Source organism: Erpetoichthys calabaricus, chromosome 5 (assembly GCF_900747795.2).
Source record: "Erpetoichthys calabaricus chromosome 5, fErpCal1.3, whole genome shotgun sequence".
Lineage (NCBI taxonomy): Eukaryota > Metazoa > Chordata > Cladistia > Polypteriformes > Polypteridae > Erpetoichthys > Erpetoichthys calabaricus.
Genome location: NC_041398.2, coordinates 14,128,307 through 14,155,748, shown reverse-complemented (window position 1 = coordinate 14,155,748; position 27,442 = coordinate 14,128,307). Strand labels below are relative to the sequence as shown.

Here is a 27,442-nt window from a genome sequence, read left to right as displayed (position 1 = left end):
CACCACCACAAACTGGCCATCCAGGGTGCACTGCACAGTCACTGGCCAAAGAAAACAAGCGTGAATATCCAGTAGCAGCCACCTTTGCTCACTCACACCACCTAACCACTCACCATCATTGGCATAGTAGCATGGACTGGTGCTGCTGGTCGAATCATAGCAACAGTTGTTGGCTTCACAGTCAGCTTGAGTGATGGATGAAGACCCTCCACAAGGGAGGGTCTCACTGGCTGCCACTGTGCATCGGTCAGGAACACTCACAGATCGGCGAGCTGCGATGGTCAAAAAGCTCAATTAGAAGATGGGAGACCCACTCAGGGTGCCAAACCAGAAGAGAAGCATACCTGGCTTATGGCATGTGAACATTTTCACATTAGAGGGACGTCCAACGGCTATGACCACGACATACTGGGAATGCTAAAGAGAAAGGAAAGGCTCAAAACTCAGAAGATACCACAGCTTGATTAACGCCGACGCTTTCGCGTCGCAGTTTATACTCACCTGCTCAGCCACGTAACCATACCGGTTAGAAAAGGGCACCGTTAGTGTGGTGCGGCCAGACTTCACACGGAGGACGATTCCTGGGAGATCTTTGGTCACCTTTACTAGTCCGCCAATCGTTTCTAAAAAAAACAGAAATAAAAGGCGACGTTATTTATTGAAAGACGCAGGCTCCGACTATGCCCAGTGGTCGAGGACAAGCCGCACTCACTCTGGAGAAAAACAGTCGGAGAGCCTTCAAATGACAGCGTCATCGCCTTGTCCTCGTCACATATCTTAGTCACATCGCCTGACGCCGCAAACACAAACTGAGCGCCCGACACGCACAACCAGAAAAGACACCAACAACCCAAACGCGCCATGCTGTGAATGAGCCAAACAGGAACACGACATGAACTTGGGAGCGCGCGCGCGGGTTTAAATTATCGGCGACGGCTCACGTGACTCGTTAGTGAGAGGGCGAGAGAATGGAGCGCGGGAAATCAACGGCACTCCACCTGCTCGTGCGGCTTTATTGAGCAATCAGCACGTCACGGCATCGGACTGATCCGTCCAATCGAAGACCGCGTAGAAGTGACTGCTCTGTGGGGCGATCTGTCTGTTAATTTATTTAGGTTATTCCCAAGCTCGTCTTTTCTTTAGAAATACACGCAGTTGTTGCGTTTCTCATCTTTCTTGATGTTTACTGATTTCCCGTATTGAGTTAAGAGAAGGTGGGTCAGGATGAGGGTCTTCATAAAAAATACGACATGTTTCTTATAAGCATTCTTCTTATAAAATCCGTCCAAACGAAGACCGTGTAGAAGTAATCTTCTGTGGGGCGATCTGTTTGATTCCCAGGCCGTCTTTTCTTACACAGCCCCTCTTTAGAAATACTCGCGGTTATCACGTTTATCATCTTCTCGTCTTCCTTGACGTTTATTGATTCCCCGTATTGAATTAAGAGACTTTGGGACAGGATGAGGGTCTGCACAAAAAATACGACTCGTTTCTTATAGCATTTGTGTGAGCTGACTTTTCCTTTTTGATAATTGAAATTCACCGATGAAATAAAGTGGGAAACAAAATTCTTCCTTAGAGCGCCTTTGGAGGGGATTGTGTAATGTGCCGTATACTTTTTCATGAACTTTTATTTATTAATTAATGCATTTATTTATAACAATGCTGTCTTTTTAGCTTCAGGTTTTAGCACTTACTTTTTACTAGCTTTTATCAACATACCATTTTTTGGAAGGGTTAGTGTAGGAATTAGGTCAGGAAGCCCACCTGACATGGTTCGACGGAGCAGACGAGATCAGCTCACAGCGGTTAAACGTCCAGGTGAGCTGAATGACTTCCGGCCTGTCGCTCTGACGTCACATGTGATGAAGACCATGGAGCGACTGCTGCTTCACCACCTGAGGCCACAGGTCTGCCACGTCCTCGACCCTCTGGAGTTTGCATACCAGGAGAAGTTGGGAGCGGAGGATGCCATCCTTTATATGCTACACCGATCACTCTCCTACTTGGACAGAGGCAGTGGTGCTGTAAGAATTAGGTTTCTGGACTTCTCTAGCGCCTTCTACACCATCCAACCTGCGCTCCTTAGGGTCTACACCATCCAACCTGTGCTCCTTAGGGACAAGCTGACAGAGATGGGAGTAGATTCATACCTGGTGGCATGGATCGTGGACTATCTTACAAACAGACCTCAGTATGTGTGTCTCGGGAACTGCAGGTCTGACATTGTGGTCACCAGCACAGGAGCGCTAAAGGGGACTGTGCTTTCTCTGGTCCTGTTCAGCCTATATACATCAGACTTCCAATACAACTCGAAGTCCTGCCATGTGCAAAAGTTCACTGATGACACTGCTATCGTCGGCTGCATCAGGAGTGGGCAGGAGGAGGAGTACAGGAACCTAATCAAGGACTTTGTTAAATGGGGCGACTCAAACCACCTACAACTGAACACCAGCAAACCAAGGAGCTGGTGGTGGATTTTAGGATGACCAGACCCCTCATGGACCTCGTGATCATCAGAGGTGACTGTGTGCAGATGGTGCAGACTTATAAATACCTGGGAGTGCAGCTGGATGATAAATTGGACTGGACTGCCAATACTGATGCTCCGTGTAAAAGGACAGAGCCAGTTATACTTCCTTAGAAGGCTGGTGTCTTTCAACATCTGCAATAAGATGCTGCAGATGTTCTATCAGACAGTTGTGGCGAGCGCCCTCTTCTACGTGGTGGTGTGCTGGGGAGGCAGCATTAAGAGGAAAGACGCCTCACGTCTGGACAAACTGAAGAGGAAGGCAGGCTCTATTGTAGGCACGGAGTTGGCCAGTTTGACATCCGTGGCAGAGCGATGGGCGCTGAGCAGACTCCTGTCAATCATGGAGAATCCACTGCATCCACTGAACAGGATCATCTCCAGACAGAGGAGCAGCTTCAGAGACAGACTGCTGTCACCGTCCTGCTCCACTGACAGACTGAGGAGATCGTTCATCCACCACACTATGCGACTCTTCAATTCCACCTGGTGGGGTAAACGTTAAAATTATACAAAGTTATTGTCTGTCTGTATACCTGCATTGTTATCACTCTTTAATTTAATATTGTCTTTATCAGTATGCTGCTTCTGGAGTATAGGAATTTCCCCTTGGGATTAATAAAGTATCTATCTATCTATCTATCTATCTATCTATCTATCTATCTATCTATCTATCTATCTATCTATCTAAAATGTGCACTGGTGGTAGTTTGTGGAACACGAGAATCAGCTTTGCATTCACGGAGTTGGTGTTTTAAAAATTAACTTTACACCGATGTCGCATTATGCGATGCTTTGTCGAGTCGTATGTCAGTCGCTAATCTCGTCATTGCACAACGTCAGATCACACAACTGAAAATCTCAGTCCATTTCAAGTTTATTGATTGAGCGCCGATCTTGCAGCACCGTGGCACTCGCCCCTTTTTTTATTTGACTGCCAATAGCGTGCCACCTGATGGAGATGGCGCTGTGTGAAGGAGATGGGGTGCGTTCAGCCCGAGTCTCTGACCCTTTTACCACTTTTTCCATTGTATTTCAGTACATACAAAATGATACATCAGGCAGAACAACTTCTCTTTTGTCCATGATGTTCAAAACATGCGTGTTCATTTTTCCTCGCCACATTCAATGCATTGCATAACGGGCTAAACACTCATTGGTTGTCAATTCCTGCATGAAATGAGCCCTGTCCCTCCGACCAAAGGTACCATCAGACCTGTTTGATTTCATCCTAGCCAGTCACACGGTAGTTTGTCTCAGTCATTGTGAATGTCACATTAGATGCTCGACTTCCTTCAACTAGCTAAGATTATGTAAATGAAGGTTCAGTCAGTCATTATCCAACCTGCTATATCCTAATACAGGGACACGGGGGGTCTGCAGGAGCCAACTCCAGCCAGCACATAGTGCAAGGCAGGAACAAATCCTGGGCAGGGAGCCAGCACACCGCAGGACACACACAAACCCACACACCAAGCACACACTAGGGTCAATTCAGGCTTGCCAATGCACCAAATGAAGGTCCCAAATGAAATAGCCGTCTAATGTGACATGAGCTGTACGCGCTTTTGGGGGTGAAGAACCTTTAAAAACAACACGGGTGTGTTTCGCGTATCATTCGTTATCTACTAAGCATGAGGAATGTTTGAGTTTTATGAGTGATTCTCAAAGCACTTTTTTATATGACATTAAACAAACGACGCCTTTGTTGACATTTCATCCGCGTAGCGTCTAGGGTTGATCTGTTAATGAAACTAGTGAAGCTTAAGGTGCGGATTATTAAACAATGTTAAGCAACAACAACAACATTTATTTATATAGCACATTTTCATACAAAAAGTAGCTCAAAGTGCTTTACATAATGAAGAAAAGAAAAATAACAGACAAAATACAAAATTAAAATAAGACAACCTTAGTTAACATAGAAAGGAGTAAGGTCCGATGGCCAGGGTGGACAGAAAAAAAAAAAAAAAAAAAAACTCCAGAAGGCTGGAGAAAAAATAAAATCTGCAGGGGTTCCAGGCCACAAGACCACCCAGTCCCCTCTGGGCATTCTACCTAACATAAATGAAATAGTCCTCTTTGTAGTTTGGGTTCTCACGGAGTCACTTGATGCTGATGGTCATACAGACTTCTGGCTTTTAATCCATCCATCATTGTTGGAACATCATGCTGCTTTGAGTAGATGGTGGTGGCGCAAGCCACCACCAACAGGACACTGGAAAAGGAAACAGAAGAGAGAGTAGGGGTTAGTACAGATTTTGAATGAATAGTTATTATAATGAATTGGATAGACAGAGTATCAGGATTAAATTACAGTGAAGTTATGAGAAGGCCATGTTACAGTAATGTGTTCAGTAGTTTTTTAAAGTGCTCCACTGTATTAGCCTGGCGAATTCCTACTGGCAGGCTATTCCAGATTTTAGGTGCATAACAGCAGAAGGCCGCCCGCCTCACCACTTCTTTTAAGTTTTGATCTTGGATTTCTAAGGAGACACTCAGTTGAGGATCTGAGGTTACGATTTGGAATATAAGATGTCAGACATTCCGATATATAAGACGGGGCGAGATTATTTAAAGCTTTATAAACCATAAGCAGAATTTTAAAGTCAATTCTGAATGACACAGGTAACCAGTGTAGTGACATCAAAACTGGAGATATGTGTTCAGATTTTCTTTTCCTGGTAAGGATTCTAGCAGCTGCATTCTGCACTCGTTGCAAACGATTGATGTCTTTTTTGGGTAGTCCTGAGAGGAGTGCGTTACAGTAATGTAGCCGACTGAAAACAAACGCATGAACTAATTTCTCTGCATCTTTCGATGATATAAGAGGTCTAACTTTTGCTATGTTTCTTAGGTGAAAAAGTGCTGTCCTAGTGATCTGATTAATATGCGATTTAAAATTCAGATTACAATCAACGGTTACCCCTAAGCTTTTTACCTCCGTTTTGACTTTTAATCCTAATGAATCCAGTTTATTTCTAATAGCCTCATTGTATCAATTATTGCCAATCACTAAGATTTCGGTTTTCTCTTTATTTAATTTGAGAAAGTTACTATTCATCCATTCTGAAATACAAGTAAGACATTGTGTTAGTGAATCAAGAGATTTGGGGTCATCAGGTGCTATTGATAAATACAGCTGTGTGTCATCAGCATAGCTGTGGTAGCTCACGTTGTGCCCTGAGATAATCTGACCTAATGGAAGCATGTAGATTGAGAAGAGCAGCGGACCCAGGATAGAGCCTTGTGGAACACCATATAGGATATCATGTGTCTTTGAGTTATAATTACCACAACTAACAAAGAATTTTCTCCCTGCCAGGTAGGATTCAAACCAATTTAAGACGCTGCCAGAGAGGCCCACCCATTGATTAAGGCGATTCTTAAGAATATTATGATCAATGGTGTCAAATGCGGCACTCAGAGCTAAGAGGATGAGAACAGATAAATGGCCTCTGTCTGCATTTACCCACAAGTCATTTATTACTTTAACGAGTTCAGTTTCTGTGCTGTGATTTGTTCTGAAACCTGACTGAAATTTATCAAGAATAGCAGGTTTATTGAGGTGCTCATTTAACTGTATAATGACTGCCTTCTCTAGAATTTTACTTTTAAGAAAGGCAGGTTAGAGATGGGTCTATAATTTTCAAGAGCAGAGGGGTCGAGATTATTTTTCTTAAGTAGGGGTTTAACTACAGCAGTCTTAAGACAGTCTGGGAAGACCCCCTTATCTAATGACAAATTTACTATGTCATGAACATTATCAATAAGCACGCCCGATACTTCTTTGAAAAAATTAGTTGGTATTGGGTCAAGGGCACAGGTGGAGGGTCTCATTTGAGAAATTATTTTATGTAAATCAGGTAAATCTATCCTAGTGAAAGAATTTAATTTGTTTATTATGGAGTACTGGGGTTTAGGAGGATCCTTAGTGTTGGGGAGATATACTATGTTATTTCTAATATCATTAATTTTTTGATTGAAAAATACAACGATAGACTCACAGGTTTTACTTGAAGTACTTAGGATGCATTCCTTTGAGTTACCTGGTTTAACAGACGATCAATCGTAGAGAATAAAACTCTGGGATTACTAGCATTGTTATTTATAATCTTAGAGAAATAGCAGCGCCTCTCAAGATGGACTGTGTTATTGTATTCTGTTATTTTAACTTTTAATATTTCATAGTCAATAGTTAGTTTAGTTTTCCTCCATTTACGCTCAGCTCTACGGCATGTTCTCTTTAAATCAGACACTCTTTGGGTCTTCCATGGTATAACAATGCTAGAAGATTTTTCAACTGTCTTTTCGGGTGCAAATAAGTCAACAGCAGCTCTCACTTTAGTATTAAATCTTGCCACCTTACTATTTACATTCTCCTCGCTATTATAGTTGGCACTATAAACAGACTGACTACTTAGAATGTTTGTAAGTTTTAAAGCTGCTGATGAGTCAAAGAAGCGTTTTTTAACAATATGCTTCTCATGAGTGTTTTCTATCATCATTTCTATATTAAAAAGTAGAAGAAAATGGTCTGATAGACCCATATAAATGACCTGTTTTATATCAACTTTTAGTCCTTTAGTAATTACTAAGCCTAACGTATGACCTGCTTTATGTGTAGGTAAGACGCAAGCAAGCAAGATGCCCCACAATGCTTTTAAAGTTTGGGTGTCTACTGTATGAGATATTTTTTAATTAATCCTATTTAATAAAACCCCTGTGTGCGTCCAGTGTCCGTGTGTGTCTTCTGGTGAAGTGCGCATGCGCGGGGCACGGTGCGATGCTTCAAAGGACGCCTGACGCGTCACACAAGACAGAGAGGGCGGGACCTATAAAATATCACGTAGCAGATCCAATCAGATTTCGGTAAACGAGGTAAGACCTAAAACAGAAAACACTAAAAATCCAATCGGGTACTGAGACGCGGAGACGAGCTTCTCCATTGTTGTGCAAGTGTTCACTCTGAAGATGTCAGATTTGCGATTAAGAAAGCATGGCCTGGTAAAGTGTAAAGTAAAAGTAGATTTATTTTCGTGCACATTACATCAGTTGCTGGGGAGAATCTGCTGATTGCCCACTGTTGTGACAGAAAATTAAACGCATATTACGGACAGCAAAGCCAGTATTACTGTCAGAGAAAATTACAGGCATTTTACGGAATTTAATGAGGTAAAAGGTCCCTTGACATTTAATATAATCTGTTCCTACTAATGTTTATGGACTACTGTTCTAGCGCCTGTTATTGTAACGGGCTTAATGTCTAGTAATATTAATAATTGATTAAATTGTTGTGCTGAATTACACTCTAAGTCTGAGAAGTAGCAGTTACATTAAAAAAAAATGTGGTGGTACGTTGTCAAATAAGCACAATGAAGATGATATCAGCAGTCACTCCGACTTCATTGCTGTTTTGACAACAGACCACCACAATTTATTTTTAAAATGTAATTGCTACTCTACCCTCTGGCACCACAACAAACACCAAGACCCCCCCCCCCCCCCCCCCCCCCCACACACACACACACAGACGCACATAACAGTTCAAATATCATGGCCTCAAGAATGTAGATCTGCTACTGCCAGAGTCGTCACGGAACTGCATTATTTGTCTCTCAAATGAATATTATATCATTACACCAAACATGCGCAAATGATGAAAAATAATAAGAAAATGGTTTGTGCTGCTGTTAGGTCGAGTTTATTTTGAGACCCGATATCTAAAAATGAAAAATGAAGTGTACTTAACTCACCCTGTTTGGGTCATCTCTAGCACTTTGATGTAAGTGTGTTATACACCAAGCGGGCGGCACGGTGGCGCAGTGGGTAGCGCTGCTGCCTCGCAGTTAGGAGACACGGTTCACTTCTTAGGTCCTCCCTGCGTGGAGTTTGCATGTTCTCCCCATGTCTGCGTGGGTTTCCTCTGGGTATTCCAGCTTCCTCCCACAGTCCAAAGACATGCAGGTTAGGTGGACTGACAATTCCAAATTGCCCCTAGTGTGTATGTGTGTGTGCACGTGTGTGTCCTGTGGTGGATTGGCGCCCTGCCCAGGACTGGTTCTTGCCTTGTGCCCTGTGTTGGCTGGAATTGGCTCCAGCAGACCCCCGTGACCCTGTGTTCGGATTCAACGGGTTGGGAAATGGATTGATGGATGGATGGATGGATGGATGGATGGATGGATGGATGGATGGATGGATATACACCAAGCAGTCACTAGGTGGCAGTGTGGGTTCAAGAAAAGACCCTCATCAGGCAGCAGCTGAACTGAAACTTCGAAATCACCGCTGACTTGTGCGATTATCTTCACAACGTTTTCAAAGGTAAGCTTATTTTATTGATATAGTCTGGCATCAGCAGGTTTACTGAACAAAATTATTACACTACGCAATCCAGACCCCAACGGTGTGCACAGAGCTGTCGGGTAGTATGCATAATGCGCTGAATTGAACAGAGATGGAGTTTTGAATAGACACAGACAAGCTGGCATAACCAGGAGGGCCAGCTTTGCCAGGTTTGAGCTGAAGATTCAGGTTTCAGTCCTGGAAGCTCCTCATGGTTGCAAGTTTTCTCCTTATTATTATTATTATTATTATTATTGTATCAATCCGGACACCACAAATTGGTTAAGGCTAAATTTATCCTGAAAGACATTGGAATTTATCCATCCCTCCATTATCCAACCCACTATATCCTAATACAGGGACACAGGGGTCTGTTGGAGCCAATCTCAGCCAGCACTGGGCACAAGGCAGGAACAAATCCCGGGCAGGGCACCAGCCCACCGCAGGGCACACACACACCAAGTACACACTAGGGACAATTTAGGATCGCCAATGCACTTAACCTGCATGTCTTTGGACTGTGGGAGGAAACCCACACAGACACGGGGAGAACACGCAAACTCCACGCAGGGAGGACCCGGGAAGTGAACCCACATCTCCTTACTGTGATGCAGCACTGCTGCTACTGTGCCACCTAGTAGGAATTTAGATCCATAAAAATATATATTTTTTTTAATTTTACTGATTTTTTTCTTTTTTAATTCTCCAGTTATTCCTGAAATGATTTACTATTAAGCACACTAAAACAGCAGTCCTTTAGATGCCAGAGTCTCTTCTCTGATGTCTGTGATGCTTTTTCTTTAATCACTAGTATTCACATAAAAATCAGGAGTTCAAGAAGTTGCAAAAAACACAAAACCTTACAACAGGGTCAGTTTAATTCTTCTATTGTTTTTCCTTCATAAAAGTGCATTAGTGTGTTTCTACCCGGAGATGGTACCCCAGAGTCCTACTCAGGATTAAGCAGGTTTATGTTTAACTGATGTCTTTATCAAAGATGAATTATAACATTTGTGAGACAATTGGTTTCATTTCTATTATTTTTCCCAATTGGAACACCGGCAGGTGAAGGGACTTGCTCAGGGTTACACAGTGGGGTCAGTAGTGGAATTTGAACCCACAACCTCAGGGTTTGAATCCCAAAGCCTTAATCGCTACACCACACTGCTTGCTTTTAAATGATTTTCTTATATAATACGCTACGGTGGCTGTTCGTGTGTTCGTCCAGGATTTTAAATCACCTGTAGCTCGCAAACCGTTTGAACCATTGACCTGGAATTTAGTACACATATACTACGTGACGTCTACTATCTGCTTTCGGGGTGATGATTGACCTCCAAGGTTATTCCTCTTTTTATTTTATTTTATTGTTGAATGAACTCTGGGCAGCGATCAGCAGGGCGGCCGTGCGGCGCATGCGTACGGGTGCCGTTCTCATTCCCGCCCACCTTTGTCGTCACTTCCTCTACGTCTTCATATCTTAAATCATTCTTGAGGCAGATTGAAGACTTAAGTGTCGGCTAAAGTGAAAAATTAAAGAAAACATATTAAGTAATTGCAACACCATCCATCCCGCTATATCCTAACTACAGGGTCACGGGGTAATTGCAACACAAACTGGCTTAATCAGTCTTAACGTGAAAAGATGCCGACGGAAGAAGAAAAGAAGCGGCCCGCTAGGGTACAGAAAAGAAGAGCTGCTCAGGAAGCAGCAAGCGCATCAACCTCTGAGCAAACGAATGGTAAACGTGCAGAGAAAGAGAAGGAAAATTAGGATTGCTCAAGTCAAGTGTATAATGTGCAGTGCGTCGTTACTGGTGGATCAGCTAATTAAACAATGGGAACAATTAAAGGTACAAATGACTCACTGACTGGGAAACCGAATGCAACAAAAACCTGAAGCCACAGGAAGGGGAGACTACACTCTTAAAAATAACGGCGCCAGAGTGGATCTTCAAAGCGATGCCATAAGAGAAAAATTTTTCGTTTCTGAAACAGATATATCTATAACAGTCTCCATACAGTGAATAACGATGGATATATGGTAAAACATGCAGGTTAGGTGAATTAGCGATCCTAAATTGACCCTAATCTGTGAATGGTGTGTGTGTTCACCCTGCAATGGCCTTGCGCCCTCTGCTAGCTGTGATACGGTCCACCAGACCCCGTGACTCTGTTCAGGACTGACTGACAGAATAGTGAAATAGCAGTGGGTTGCTTATTTTATAAGAACTTTTGCTGCAAACGTTCAGGTTTTCTCATTCCGGTCTTGTCCTGCTAGGTAGCCCACCAGACATTAAAGATTTCGATTTTAGATTTTTTTTTTTTTTTTTTTTTTTTTTTACACAAAGAACCCGTTGCCAGAAGAAAATGGCTCTATGAGGATCCATCATTAAATACCAGGAATTTTTAACAATGTGGGCCTGAATTTGAGAAGCACTGCCCTAGCGGACGCCTCCGCCTGGCCATTCAGTACAAGTCAATACAGTGCAGCTGCAGCTCTTCAACGGCCCTACTTCCCTTGACGAGCCAATCAAATTTCTCACAAACGATGACGTCCGCGACCTGCAGCCGGATACAATTGGAGATACGTCAGTCATGTTGCTTGACACGCCTTTTTTTTATCCATTTAGAATAGAGTGGGGGCGGTGCCAGTAACTGCCGCCTGTGACTGTGGAAGCCGCCGCAGAAGAGAGACGCTTCGCTTAGGGGCCCCCGCTGTGGAAATCATGTGACACAATTGTGCCATCCGATTGGATCAACAGCGGAGATCCTGAGTCGCAGGGTTGTCGGCGAGGCGCTCGTCTGCTGCTTTGGAGGCAAAAGCGAGAAGAGAGGATAGGAGAATAGAGAGGAACTGCGAGAAAGAAAAGAGGCGGTGAGCAACGGGGGAAATCTCGGGTGGGTGAGGAAAGCTGCGTGGGGTTGGCGGGGTCGGAAAAACGAGAAATAAAAAAAGACAGCGGGGGCGGGATTACCGCGAGAAGGCGATGCAAAGGGTGAGGCGGCGGCGGATTTAGAAATGTTTACATGAGAGACCGAGAGAGAAAAATCAGTGGGGTTCATATTTTCGGCAGCAAACGCACGGGTAATTTTGCTTTACAAGGAAGGTCTGCATGCCTGAAATTAGGCTGAAGTTATATGGTGGGTCAATTCCACAGGACACTTGGGTGATTTTTCTGAGTATGTGGATGGATTCAATGCTAATTTGGGAGGTTCAGATTGCCAAAATGGTAGAAAGTCTCCTTAGCGTTGTTTAGTCCAGGGAAAACGAATCAAAAACGTTGTGTTGTTTTCCAACGATAAAATGTTATTACGTGTAACATAAACTTGTAAATACCAAAACGTTAACATAATACAGTCGGTAAAATGTTAACAACCAGTCCAGCAGTGGGCACTCGGCATATCTCCAAGTGCTTGTATTCGGGGGATTGCGTCGTCACGAGCAACGTGTAGCTCTTTATTCCGTTATCTCCATCTACCCAGAACTTTCTCTGCCTTTACATTATGCAGGCAACACCTTTGGGGAGGGCATAGCAGCAACTCGTGACAGTCAAAAGATACATAGATAGAATGAATGTGTTGTGACTTCACTCTACACTCCCGGCCACTTCATCTATTAGGTACACCTTGCTAGTACCCGGTTGGACCCCCTTTTGCCTTCAGAACCGCCGTCATTCTTTGTGGCATACTTTAGATTCAGCAATGTGCTGCAAACATTCCTCAGCTATTCTGGTCAATATTGACGGGACAGCACCACACATTTGCTTCAGGTTTGTCAGCTGCCCCACTCCATGATATGAACCTCCTGGTCCACCACCCACATGTGCTCTACAGGACTGAGATCTGGTGGCTGTGGCTGCCATCTGAGTCACGTGAACTCCTTGTCATGTTCAAAAAACCAGATGGTGGTGATCTGAGAATTGTGACATGGCACGTTATCCTGCTGGAAGTAGCCATCAGGAAATGATGGTCATGGTCAGCAACAGTATTCAGGTAGGCTTTGGCAGTTAAACGATGCCCTGTTTGTACCAAGGGGTCCAAAGTTTGCCAAGAAAATATCTCCCCACACCATCACACCACCACCAGCAGCCTGGACTGTTGATACAAGGCAGGATGGATCCATGCTTTCCTGTTGTTGACCCGACGATCAGAATGTTGCAGGAGAAATTGAGATTTATCGGACCAGACCACATTTTTCTGATCTTCTGTTGTCCAATTTTGAGCCCCATGTGTGAATTGTGGCCTGTTGCAATGAGAAACACATTACATTTTATTCATACAAATGTTTATGTGCCATCTGTTGGAATGACACATGCCACGTAGATGTCTGTTATATGCACTTTGGTATGGGAATCCTAAAAGCAGTGTACATGTTTGTGATACGTCATCTGTTGGAATGAGAAACGCATTGCATTTTATTACTGCAAATGTTTGTGAGGTGCCATCTGTTGGAATGAGAAGTGCAATGGAAATGTCTGTGTTATGACATTTAGTATGGGATTTATGAAAGCAGTGCTAATGTTTTTGATGCACCATCTGTTGGAATGAGAAATGCATTGCACTTTGCATTTGTCATTCCAACTGATGGCACCTCAAACATTTGTAGTAAGAGATTTCTGTTATATGAAGTTTGGTGTGCAATTCCTAAAAGCAGTGTGCATGTTAGTGATGCGTCATGTGTTGGAATTTCAAGTGCATTGCAAATGTCTCTGTTGTATGAAATCCGGTATGGGATTTGTGAAAGCAGTGCTAATGTTTTTGATGCGTCATTTGTTGGAATGAGAAATGCATTGCACTTTGTTACTACAAATGTTTGAGGTGCCATCTGTTGGAATGACAAATTCAACAGAGATTTCTCTGTTATATGCTGTTTGCTGTGGGATTCCTAAAAGCAGTGTACATGTTTGTGATGCGACATGTGTTGGAATTTGAAGTGCAATGCAAATCTGTTATATGACATTTGGTATGGGATTTGTGAAAGCAGTGCTAATGTTTTTGATGTGCCATCTATTGGAATGACAAATGCAACATAGATTTCTCTGTTATGCCATTTGGTGTGGGATTCCTAAAAGCAGTGTGCATTTTTGTGATGTGTAATCTGTTGGAATGAGAAGTGCAATGGAAATGTCTCTGTTATGTGACATTTGTATGGGGTTTGTGAAAGCAGTGCTAATGTTTGTGAGGTGCCATCTGTTGGAATGAGAAACACATTGCATTTTATTACTACAAATGTTAGAGGTGCCATCTGTTGGAATGGCAAATGCAATGTAGATGTCTGTTATATCCCGATTGGTGTGGGATTCCTTAAAGCAGTGTTCATGTTTGTGATGCATCATCTGTTGGAATGCCAAGTGGATCACGTTTTATTACTACAAATGTGAGTGGGGGGGGGAAAAAGGAAAATTCTAGCATAGGAAAACTCCTGTTCTAGGTATGTGTTATTAATATAGCATAGAGATGCTTTAAACTGTCCATAAATCTCATTTAAACTCCTCATAACCGGCGTTCGACAGCTACTGAGGGTGCACACTCACAGCTAGTGTGTCGGTTTGCCTCTTTACATTCTATTTACATTGAATTATATAGCTGACACCCTTATCCAAAGCCACTTAACCACGTTTATGATACAATTGCAGCGGGTAACACTGCTGCCTCACAGGAGAACTTTGGTTCGCTTCCCGGTTTCTCCCTGCGTGGAGTTTGCATGTTCTCCCCGTGTCTGTGTGGGTTTACCCCCGGGTGCTCTGGTTTCCTCCCACGGTCCGACATACAGGTTAGGTGCATTGGCGATCCTAAAATTTCCCTAGTGTGTGTGTGTGTGTGTGCGCCCAGTGGTGGGCTGGTGCCCTGCCCAGGGTTTGTTTCCTGCCTGGCTGGCGCCCTGTGTTGGCTGGGATTGGCTCCAGCAGACCCCCGTCACCCTGTAGTTAGGATATAGCGGGTTGGAAAATGGATGGATGAATGGATAATACAATTGGATTCATGTTATTTTTCCCAGTTGGAGCACAGGCAGGTGTCACACTGGTGTCAGTAGTGGGATTGGAGCTCTAAACCTCGGGGTTATCTTTAACCACTACGCCACACTGTCTGCCTGCCTCTTCATCTGCCCTATAATAATTTTGTTTACTGGTTGTTGATTATTTTCTTACCCTTTTTGTTTTGTAGCATATTTCATCAACTTGTTCTGTGTGTTCCTTTCTCCATGTCGTCGTCGGTGTGTTCGAATTGGCGGTCATGCCAACTTCTCGCGTCTCTTAGCCAGCATTTCTCCCCTGGTAGGGGTTCCGAGTTGTGTGGTTTGGTCTAATTTGGTATCTTTTTATTTGTAGGAACATTTCTGTTGTTTATTATGTTTATTATTCTTTTGTGTTTATTTGATTGCATCCCATGTGCTTTGTGGCTGGTTCCTCTGGGGGGGGCACCTGCCAATCACTGCCAAGACCTGCCCTCCACACCATTGATTGGATTGCCTGGCACCAACGAGTCGAGTGTCATTTGTGTGTTTTGCTGTCCTTTTATTGCCTTTTTGTGATTTCTGGAGATATATAATTATTAGGGACTGCCAAGTCACGACAGGCTGGTATAGTGGTGCCCGCTTTGTTGTGTGCAGACTGGAAAAGCAGGATCATTCCAGTTGGCACTGCTTGGGCAATTTGGGGGCTTCAGGTAATACGGATATCCCATCAAACGACAGCCAGAAGCTGGCAATACAACGTCTGCATTTCCTTTGACGCGTTTAAGTGTAAAACGTTGATTTCTGAGAGTATGCTATTAAGAGGGGTTACATGTTGAGTATGTTAGTGGACTAGGATGTCTACGTGAGGGTTGTGTGAACCACAACTAATGGCAGTTTCCAGAAGATGAGAGCCGTTAAAACATTTTGGGGTTGGATACTGTCTTCCACATAAATGGTGAGACCCCAAGACAAGTGGGCCTAACTTGCTAGATACATATATAAAGGTGCTTGTCTTCTTGCATTGTTTCTACTGTCAGGAAGATATTTTTGGATGATGTTGTTTATTTGTCTTATTGTACTTCTTACTTTCACATACACAAGAGTACAGGGAAAGTATTGGAATCGTCCAAAAATTCCATTTCGAGATTTTGGTGAATCTCAACGTTTTAGAACTCCCGGAGTCCAATTTACTCTCTTGTAGGGACAGTATTGGAACCGTCCAAAAATTCAACCTCGAGATTTTGAAGAATATCGATAATTTAGACCTCCCTGAGTTCGGTTTACTGTCTCATAGGAAAAGTATTGTTATTGTTCAAAAATTCGATTCTGAGATTTTTGACGAATATCGAAATTTTGGACCCCTCTGCGTCCGATTTACTTCCTCAATAACGAACTATTATATTCATCCAAAAATTCGATTTCGAGATTTTGATGAATCTCAACGTTTTAGAACTCCCCGAGTCCAATTTACTTTCTTGTAGGAGACAGTATTGTATCCCCAGCTCTTTCGATCTTAGTCACGTCCGTTAATTTAATTTGTTCCTCTATAAAAGCTCTGTAAACCCCCACAATGAAATTTTGTCAAATGTATCTGATTTTTGACCTTGTGTTTGGCTACTGGAACTTACGACCAGTAGACGGGGCGGCCCCCAAACTCTTAATCGGTCTCCTCTGTTTATTTTACCACACATGGGAACAACAAGCTGCAACGTCCCCACCGTGTTCCCGGTAATAAATTTCATTTTATGATTGATATATATTATTTTATTTTCACCATCATTATCATAATGAATTGTAGCTAAATGCAGTTTTAGCAATAGCAATGTATTGCAAGAAATATTATCGAACACTAACGCTTATTCGATGCTTGTAGGTGACTGTAACTCTCTTCACTTTGCACGTAATGCCGGGAATGCATATGCAATCATGAAAAAACTCTGCAGTTTTCAACCTCCTTAAGTGCGAAAATATCGTTTTAATAAAAAGTTTGTTTATAAATAGAGAGAAATGATTGTGTGTCGATGCGATCAGTTAGTGAGAGTGAGAAACAGAGATGAGATGTGAGAAATATCGCACAACTGGAAGCGCGGTGCTTGTGTATTAAACGGACGGCATGACAAAGGAACATCTATACATTTACTTGCTTTACCTCTCACTCACTCTCACCATTTGATGAAGGAGCATCTCACACAGCATGGTCTGGAAAGGACAACACAATGAAACATACAGTGGTGTGAAAAACTATTTGCCCCCTTCCTGATTTCTTATTCTTTTGCATGTTTGTCACACAAAATGTTTCTGATCATCAAACACATTTAACCATTAGTCAAATATAACACAAGTAAACACAAAATGCAGTTTTTAAATGATGGTGTTTATTATTTAGGGAGAAAAAAAATTCCAAATCTACATGGCCCTGTGTGAAAAAGTAATTGCCCCCTTGTTAAAAAATAACCTAACTGTGGTGTATCACACCTGAGTTCAATTTCCGTAGCCACCCCCAGGCCTGATTACTGCCACACCTGTTTCAATCAAGAAATCACTTAAATAGGAGCTGCCTGACACAGAGAAGTAGACCAAAAGCACCTCAAAAGCTAGACATCATGCCAAGATCCAAAGAAATTCAGGAACAAATGAGAACAGAAGTAATTGAGATCTATCAGTCTGGTAAAGGTTATAAAGCCATTTCTAAAGCTTTGGGACTCCAGCGAACCACAGTGAGAGCCATTATCCACAAATGGCAAAAACATGGAACAGTGGTGAACCTTCCCAGGAGTGGCCGGCCGACCAAAATTACCCCAAGAGCGCAGAGACGACTCATCCGAGAGGTCACAAAAGACCCCAGGACAACGTCTAAAGAACTGCAGGCCTCACTTGCCTCAATTAATGTCAGTGTTCATGACTCCACCATAAGAAAGAGACTGGGCAAAAACGGCCTGCATGGCAGATTTCCAAGACGCAAACCACTCTTAAGCAAAAAGAACATTAGGGCTCGTCTCAATTTTGCTAAGAAACATCTCAATGATTGCCAAGACTTTTGGGAAAATACCTTGTGGACTGATGAGTCAAAAGTTGAACTTTTTGGAAGGCAAATGTCCCGTTACATCTGGCGTAAAAGGAACACAGCATTTCAGAAAAAGAACATCATACCAACAGTAAAATATGGTGGTGGTAGTGTGATGGTCTGGGGTTGTTTTGCTGCTTCAGGACCTGGAAGGCTTGCTGTGATAGATGGAACCATGAATTCTACTGTCTACCAAAAAATCCTGAAGGAGAATGTCCGGCCATCTGTTCGTCAACTCAAGCTGAAGCGATCTTGGGTGCTGCAACAGGACAATGACCCAAAACACACCAGCAAATCCACCTCTGAATGGCTGAAGAAAAACAAAATGAAGACTTTGGAGTGGCCTAGTCAAAGTCCTGACCTGAATCCAATTGAGATGCTATGGCATGACCTTAAAAAGGCGGTTCATGCTAGAAAACCCTCAAATAAAGCTGAATTACAACAATTTTGCAAAGATGAGTGGGCCAAAATTCCTCCAGAGCGCTGTAAAAGACTCATTGCAAGTTATCGCAAACGCTTGATTGCAGTTATTGCTGCTAAGGGTGGCCCAACCAGTTATTAGGTTCAGGGGGCAATTACTTTTTCACACAGGGCCATGTAGGTTTGGATTTTTTTTTCTCCCTAAATAATAAAAACCACCATTTACAAACTGCATTTTGTGTTTACTTGTGTTATATTTGACTAATGATTAAATGTGTTTGATGATCAGAAACATTTTGTGTGACAAACATGCAAAAGAATAAGAAATCAGGAAGGGGGCAAATAGTTTTTCACACCACTGTAAGTAACATGATAGTTAGAATTGGTTACTAACCCTCACTTATTCTGTTTCTCTTCTCGGTACTCAAATGTGGCCCTTGGTGCCACGGCCCACCTGCCAAGTTGTTTTGCCTGCCTAAGGTAAAGTCATCCCTGATGGAGGATCACAGGAATCATGGGAAAGAGGGGTTCTTTCATCGGATGGGCTGGCCCAGCACTGACTCCGCTGTGGAATGGCCAAATGGGGGAAGCAGCTTGATGGATGAGGTCTCCAGGAGTCTAAAATTATCCAAATCTTCTTATGTGATATCCTCTACTGTTAAATTCTGTTCCGTACTTCTAAAAAAAAATTATTTTTTTCTTTTTATTGAGGATTTGTTCTGTTCTGTGTACTGTATTGTATTGTATTGTATTGACCCCCTTCTTTTGACACCCACTGCCCGCCCAACCTACCTGGAAAGGGGTCTCTCTTTGAACTGCCTTTCCCAAGGTTTCTTCCATTTTTTCTCCCTACAAGGGTTTTCCTTATCTTCTTAGTGGGTCAAGGCTGGGGGGCTGTCAAGAGACAGGGCCTGTTAAAGCCCATTATGGCACTTCTTGTGTGATTTTGGGCTATACAAAAATAAATTGTATTGTATAATGACGAACACAGCTTGGCAGCCATATTGAGATGGGCATGCAGCCTGTTCTGAAGAAAGCCGACCACAAATGAGGACTTAGCTAGAGACATTTAAAGTAATTGACAAGTCTGTGTGCCGCCTAAAACGACCCATCAGCATTTCTCAGTTTGTATGGTTGCCAGTATTCACTTGTACTTTGCTTATTGTTGCTATTTATGAATATTATCAATAATACATTATTTAAAGTGTAACTTAACTCCTGCTTGTTTTTTACTAAACCTGATTGCCTGAGGTTATAAATGTAGAAGGGAAGGTGGGGAGAAGTTATATGGTACAGTGGTAAGTCTGGGAGATTTGAGGCATTCTGACAAAGGCTCCGTATTAATAACACAAAAGGAGAAAGGAGAGTCAGAGAGAGCTCTACCAACACAAAACTTCCATTTTTTTTTTTTCATCCACGTTGCAATGAGCCAAGCCCACTTTTATCGTTGGCACCCGCCAACTTCCTTTCTCTCCCTTTTCAAAAGAAACAAATCTCATTGGAGAACTAACAGCACGGGAATAAAGAGCACCAATCACATCTCTCTCTCTCTCTCTCCATTCCTGCTTTCTTGTTTTTTTTTTTTTTTTGTTTTTTAAATGTTACTGAATTTATTAAAATTAAATAACATTCCATACACACAACACACATTTTACAAAAAGGAAAAACGTTTGAAACAAATCAACCCCCACCCCTGAGAGAGAGAGAGAGCTATGTCAGTAGAATAAAGACAAAGAAATAGATAAAATAACAAATGAATAACGATAAATGGAGTAGAAGAGGGGAGAGAATCTGCTTCCTCAATTTAAATGCTTATTCTAATATGTCATTAATCAGATCCTGACAGGTTTTGATAGTTCTGTACAGATCCTCTAAGTGAGAATTTTGATTTTTTGCAATTTCAAATAATGTAAAACATCGGTTACCCACTGACTTAAAAGAGGAGAGTTAGGATTCTTCCAGTGGAGCAACAGAAGTCTACGTGCCAATAGTGTAGTGAAGGCGATCACAGTTTATTTGTCCTGCTCCACAGCTGTTAGTGGATTAGGAGGGCCTGGGACACCGAGGCTGTTTGACAGGCATTTAAAGATTTTGGTCCAGATTGATGTGAATTTGGTGCAGGCCTAAAACATGAGGCCCAGTGAGGCAGGAGCTCGATTGCAACGTTCACAGGTTGTATTTTGCCCTGGAAACATTTTGGACAATTTTAAATGAGACAGATGCACTTGATATATAATTTTGAGTTTTAATATTTCTAAGCTTTGTGACTCTTCAATTCCACTCTGGGGGGTAACTGTTAATATTATACAAAGTTACTGTCTGTTATACCTGCATTTTTATCACTGTTTAATATTGTTTTTTTATGAGTATGCTGCTGCTGGAGAATGTGAATTTCCCCTTGGGGATCGATCGATCTATCTATCTATCTATCTATCTATCTATCTATCTATCTATCTATCTATCTATCTATCTCTGATAGATGCATACATTATCTATCTATCTATCTATCTATCTATCTATCTATCTATCTATCTATCTATCTATCTATCTATCTCTGATAGATGCATACATTATCTATCTATCTATCTATCTATCTATCTATCTATCTATCTATCTATCTATCTATCTATCTATCTAGGTATGGAGCTCAAGTGAATTCTCTGCATTGCTGCCTTCCACACCTTTTCTGAGATGTTGACTGAGAGATCCTTTTCCGACTGTCCACTGGGATCTTTGAAAGGGAGGGACTATAACATATTTTTATATATTGCAGAGATGCTGTCTGAGTCCTTGAGACCTATTGATATTTTTTCCAGCATAGAGGTAGGTGGGAGGTGAGGAAAATCGGGCAGGTTCTTTTTAACAAAGTTTCTAATTTGAAGACCGTGAAAGAAATGTGTTGCTGGAAAGTTACATTTGGAGTGTAATTGTTTGTAGGATGCAAAGACATTGTCTATGTACAGATCTCTAAGTGATTTAATCCCAAATGTTTTCCAGACATTTAAAACTGCATATGTTTTTTGAGGGTGGAATAAGGTGCACAGGTGCCACAGATAAATCTTCTTTATCTTAAAATGCTTCCTACATTGGCTCCATATTCCGAGTGAGTGAAGCACCATTGGGTTGTTAGTATATTAGTGATGACTTGCATTTACTGGGCTACAAAGCAAGGAATATAAAGAAGTGCTGCAGGATTTTATTTCTATTGCACACCAAGCCTGTGTGTGTTCATCTATTTGTGTCCATGTCAAGGTTTTTATAGTTAGTATGTTTGCTGCCCAGTAATAAAACTAAAAGTTAGGTAGAGCCACTCAACCATCTGATTTAGGTCTTTGTATGGTTGCTCTTTGGATATGTGGATGTTTTAAATTCCAAATAAATGAGGTTATTGTTGAATCTGTTTTTTAAGAAATTAATCTATTGATGCATATTGGAATATTTTGAAATAAAAAGAGCTTAGGAAGAATATTCATCTTAACAACATTAATTCTTCCAGCTAGAGTGAGATGAAGGGGTTGACCATCTATGCAAGTCTCGCTTATTTTTTCCATACAGATGGCAAAATTTTGTTGATGAAGAGCTTTATGTTTACTTGTGATGTTTACGCCTCGGTATTTTAAACTGATCTGCGATGATAAAAGTGAAGGTGTCCAATCTGATATTGTGTGCTTGAGAATTCACTGGAAGGAGCACACATTTAGTCAAAGTAATTCTGAGACCAGAGATCTTTTGAAATTCTGTTAGTGCTGTTAGGACTGCAGGCACAGTATTTCATGGGTCTGATATATACAGTAGCATATCATCCTGATTTTCTCAAAGAAAATTTAACAAAAATAAATAAGTTGTGTCACTGAGGCTAGCTATTGTGTTTCTTGTTATTTCCAACTTGTAGGTAAAGGCAAATGAGGTTTACGAGACGTTGGGCTTTAACAGGAAAATTTGCTCTGAGATGTTCTCAAGTTCCGTGTTGGGTTGGCACCCTGCCCGGGATTGGTTCCTGCCTTGTGCCCTGTGTTGGCTGGGATTGGCTCCAGCAGACCCCCGTGAGCCTGTGTTCGGATTCAGCGGGTTGGAAAATGGATGGACGGATGTTCTCAAGTTTTGATGGCTGTATTGAGTAATTGTAGAGTTTCTGTTTTCACAGGTCAACCTCCCATCCCGTTCATATGGCCATTCAGGGAGGAGTGTTGATGGCCTCCAAGCCAGGGCTGTTCATGTGAGAAGCGAATCCTAGAGGAGGAAGTGAAGAAGAGTTTTTCCACACAAAGCATGGCCGCCTCGGCCAAGGATGACGCAGCCTACGAAAGAGTGGCGCCCATTAAAGAAGAGGACTGTGAGTGGGGCGGCGTGAAGCCGGAGGTCTGTGAACGAAGAATTTCGGCTTTTAAAGAGGAGGAGTGCCGGGGGGAGATTGTGGAGATTAAAATCGAGGATTCCAAGGATTTCTGGCAAAGACAAGAAACCGGGAATAATCTGAAGCAAGACGTCGGTGGAGAATGGCTTTCCAGTTTACCACCCTGGTCTACTACCCAGCAGACTCCTGTGAAACTGAAATGTGAGTTTGAAGGCGAAGTCATTGAAGGAAGCGGGAGAGAAGATGAAGACGAAGAGCAGCGGTCATCTAGGAGTGGCAGAATAAGTAAGTAAATGAAGGTGGGGACCGATTAACGTTTACAAAGTCTAGTCACGGCTGTCTTGCTGTTATTGGAGAGAGAGATAGAGACAAACGTTTGACTGGATGTGGATTGGGACAGACGGCTTGGGTGAGTGACGCCTGTGGCTGTGTTTGTCCAGGGTTTCCAAACAACTTCCAAATTGAGCTGCTCGAATAGTTCAAGCTATCCGTGTGACTCCTATACGGTACAACCCCCAATTCTGAAAAAGGTGGGGCGCTCTTAAAATGTAAATAAAAACAGAATGTCTCATAAACCCGTATTTTATTCACAGCAGAACCTAGAAAACGCATCAAATGTTGAAAGTGATGACGTGTGCCGTTTTTAAGAAACTAATAAGGTCATTCTGAATTTGATGGCAGCAACACGTCTCAAAAACGTTGGGACAGCAGGGCCGCGTGTATGGCATCCCCCTCTTCTTTTAATATCAGTCTGGGAACTGAGGAGACCCACTGCTGGACTTTTGGGAGCGGAAATGTCGTCCCATTCTGGTCTGATATTGGATTCCAGCTGCTCAACAGTCCCAGCTCGTCTTTGTCGTAGTTTTTGCTTCATGTTTTCAGTTGATGAAAGGTCAGGAGTGCAGGCCGGCCAGTTCAGCACCCGGACTCTTGTACCATGAAGCCATGCTGCTGTAACAGACACAGAGTGCGGTTAGCGTTGTCTTGCTGAAATAGGCAAGGCATTCCCTGAAAAAGACACCATCTGGATGGGCTCAGATGCTGCTCTAAAACCTGTGTAGACCCCTCAGCACTGATGGTGCCTTTCCAGATGTGCAAGCTGCCCATTCCATAGGCACTAATGCCCCCCCCCCCCCCCCCCCCCCACAATCTGACTAGCTGGATGGTCCCTCGCCTGTTAAGGCCAGAGGACCTGGCGTCCATGTTTTCTAAAAAAAAATTTCAAATTTCAGTTTGTCTGACCACAAAACAGTTTCCCACTTGGCCTTTGGTCCATTTTAAATGAGCTTTGGCTGAGAGAAGATGGAGGCGTTTCTGGATCCTGTTCACATATGGCGGCTTCTTCTTATGACAGGAGCTTTAACCTGCATTTGTGGATGGCACGGCCAACCGTGTGCACAGACTGGGATTTCTGCAAGTGTTCCTGAGCCCAGGCAGTGATTTCCATGATACCATCAGGCCTGTTTTTTTAATGCAGTGCCACCTGAAGATTACGGGCATCCAATATTGATTTTCAGCCTTGTCCCCTGCGCACAGAGATCTCTCCAGATTCTTGGAATTTTTTGATATTATGTACTGTAGATGATGAGATACTCAAAGTCTTCACAATTTTACATTGAGGAACATTTATTCTGAAATTGTACCACAATTTATAGCCACAGTTTTGTTTTTTTTTACAGATTGGTGAACCTCTGCCCATCTTTACTTCTGAGAGACTCGGCCACTCTGAGGTGCTCTTTTCGTACCCAGTTGTGTTGCTGACCTGTTGGCAATTCACCTAATTAGTTACACAATGTTCCTGCAGCTGCTACTTTTTAGTACCACTTACTGTTCCACCCTATTAATGCCCCCGTCCCAACTTTTTTTAAACTTGTTAATTCAAAATGTTTTTCATAAAATAGAAAATGTATTAAATGTTCAAAGTGCGACATTTTACAATGTTCTGTTGTGAATAAATTACGGGTTTATGAGACTTGCAAGTCATTGTATTCTGCTTTTATTTACATTTTACACAGTGTCCAGGTTTTCTGAAATTGGGAGGAGAGTACGTATATATATATATATATATATATATATATATATATATATGTGCATGTGTAGATAGATATATCTATATATAATGTATATCTAGTAGATATATATATATAGCGTGGTCTAGATCTAATTTTGCAACTTTTAATGCAATGCAGGAAAACAATACAAGACAAAAGAATTATCTTGTAATAAACGAATGCAGGGCAGTGCTGCCATCTATCAGCAACAAAAATATTTTTTTGTGAATTCTCTGTGTAATAAACTTTTATAGCATAAAGAAAATTGCATAATTAGATCTGGACCACCCTGTGTGTGTGTGTGTGTGTATATATATATATATATATATGTTTGTGTGTGTGAAACGCCCCCTAGTGTCCATAAAATATATTAAAAAAATATAATAAAAAAAATACTTTTTTATATTCTACATGTTTGTGGACTAGGGGGGCATTCCAGCTCCCTCAAACCCAACACAACAGACGCAGAGCACAAGTTAAACACAAAAGAGCCATTTTATTGTGAGGAAAACTCTTCACAAAACGATTCCTACCACAGCCACAAGTGCAGTGACTCTTCTTTAATTTTTTTTTTTTTCTTCTGGTCTTTGCCTTCTCTGCTCCTCCCTGCAAGTTTCGTACTCCATCTCCTGACTCTGGCTCGTCCCTGTGAGGCCTTCAAGTCTTTTTATACTGGCCAACCTGGATGTACTTCTGTTCCTCTGTCCACGTGATCTGCAAGCACTTCTGGGTCAGGCGGAAACCTCATGCCATTTGGCTCCTCCATTTTCACTGCTCCCTATGGTACCCAACAGGGCTATGATATAAAACTCCAAGTCCCATGGTGCCCTGAGGGAATCTGGGACACCACTGTAATCCTGTGGAGCTGCCATCTAGTGTTACGGAGGAGACAGTGCTCTACAGAGCTGAAGCTGCATTCTCCTATCCTTCTATGTCTTGGGCATCGTAGCTGGGTTGGGCTGCGGGTCATTGTTTACAAAACATTTTATTTATATATATATATATATATATATATATATATATATATATATATATAAATTACACACACACATATACATATATAGACGTGTGACTGTGTGTGTATAAATGTATATAAAAAAGAATGATAATGCACACACACAAATCCCATACTTCTTGTGTATGATGTATATGTGTTTTAATTATATATTTTTTTTTAAGTTTCTACGTTATCAAATACATTATGGCCTTTGTCAGGACATATGGTCATAAAACTATTCTCCATCTACCTTTCAATCTAATGTATCTTAACAGTTCCTGTTTCTACCTGTCTAACCATCTTAGATTATCCTATTGTCAAACCAGAAATATTAAGAATATTCCATTAACAAGTTAGCTTACTGGGAATAAACTTAAATCTTCTGTTGTATTCCAGAATATCCCATTAAAATCAGAACCTAACCAGAAACTTAAATCTTCCATTTATCCATCCATCCATTATCCAACCCGCTGAATCCGAACACAGGGTCATGGGGGTCTGCTGGAGCCAATCCCACCCAACACAAGGCACAAGGTAGGAACCAATCCCGGGCAGGGCGCCAACCAACGTTCCCTCTAAGGAGTAGCATATAGTGAGCAAAAAACATTGTTTATGAGCGACATTTTGTTTAAGCTAAAAATTTATGAGCGCCAACTCCGACGGTCAGAGTGAGCGATCGTGCGATAAGTACGAGCGACGCCGTCGGAATGAGCGATCGTGCGGGAAGTATGAGCGACGCTCTGAATTCGTGTGAGCGATCACTCACGTGCTCAGCTTAGAGGGAACATTGGCGCCAACCCGCCGCAGTCTTCCATTTATATTCCAGAATATTCCATTAGCAATTTCCTACCAGAGATAAACCAGAATATTCCATTATATTCCAGAATGTTCCATTACCAAGTCAGCTTACTGGGGATAAATTTAAATATATTCCACAGTAACCCATTAAAACCAGAACATAACTAAAATCTTCCATTATATTCCCATTAGCAATATATCTTACCAGAGATAAACCATTATATTCTGGAATGTTCCATTACCAAGTCAGCTTACTGGGGATAAATTTAAATCTTCCATTATATTCCACAATATCCCATTAAAACCAGAACATAACTAAAACCTTCCATTTATATTCCCATTAGCAATGTATCTTACCAGAGATAAACCAGAATATGCCATTATATTCCGGAATGTTTCATTACCAAGTCAGCTTACTGGGGATAAATTTAAATCTTTCATTATATTCCACAGTATCCCATTAAAACCAGAAAATACATTGCTAATAGGAATATAATGGAAGATTTGTTATCTTAGCAGAGATAAATCAGAATATCCCATTATATTCCAGAGTATTCAATTAACAAGGTAGCATACAAGGGATAAAGCAGAATCTTCAATTGTATCCAAGAATGTTCCTTTAGCAAGTTATCTCAACAGAGATAAACCAGAATCTTCCGCTATATTCCACAATTTTCTATTGACAAGTTAGCTTATTTGGATAAATTGGAATATCCCAGAATATTCGACAGTCAACTGATGCTTTTATATGAAACCTAAAAACGTATCTTTTTAGAAAGATATTTTGTTAAATTATTTATATAGATTTTCTTGTTTGTTAATTTATTCTTATATTGTAGCACTTTGAGAGTGTTAAATATAAAGCACAATATAAAATGTATTATTATTATTATTATTATTATTATTCCATCAGCAATTTCTTAC

General features: G+C 41.7%; 1 protein-coding gene across 1 annotated transcript in view; it reads left to right on the top strand.

Annotated features, from left to right (window-relative positions):
* LOC114641558 (zinc finger protein 585A-like) overlaps nt 1-27,442 on the top strand; it is a 62,356-nt gene that overhangs the window by 27,338 nt on the left and 7,576 nt on the right. Inside the window, exon 4 of the mRNA XM_051927709.1 lies at nt 22,512-22,957. Within this exon, the coding sequence (XP_051783669.1) occupies nt 22,512-22,957 (446 nt within the window). The remainder of the gene's footprint in view (nt 1-22,511; nt 22,958-27,442) is intronic.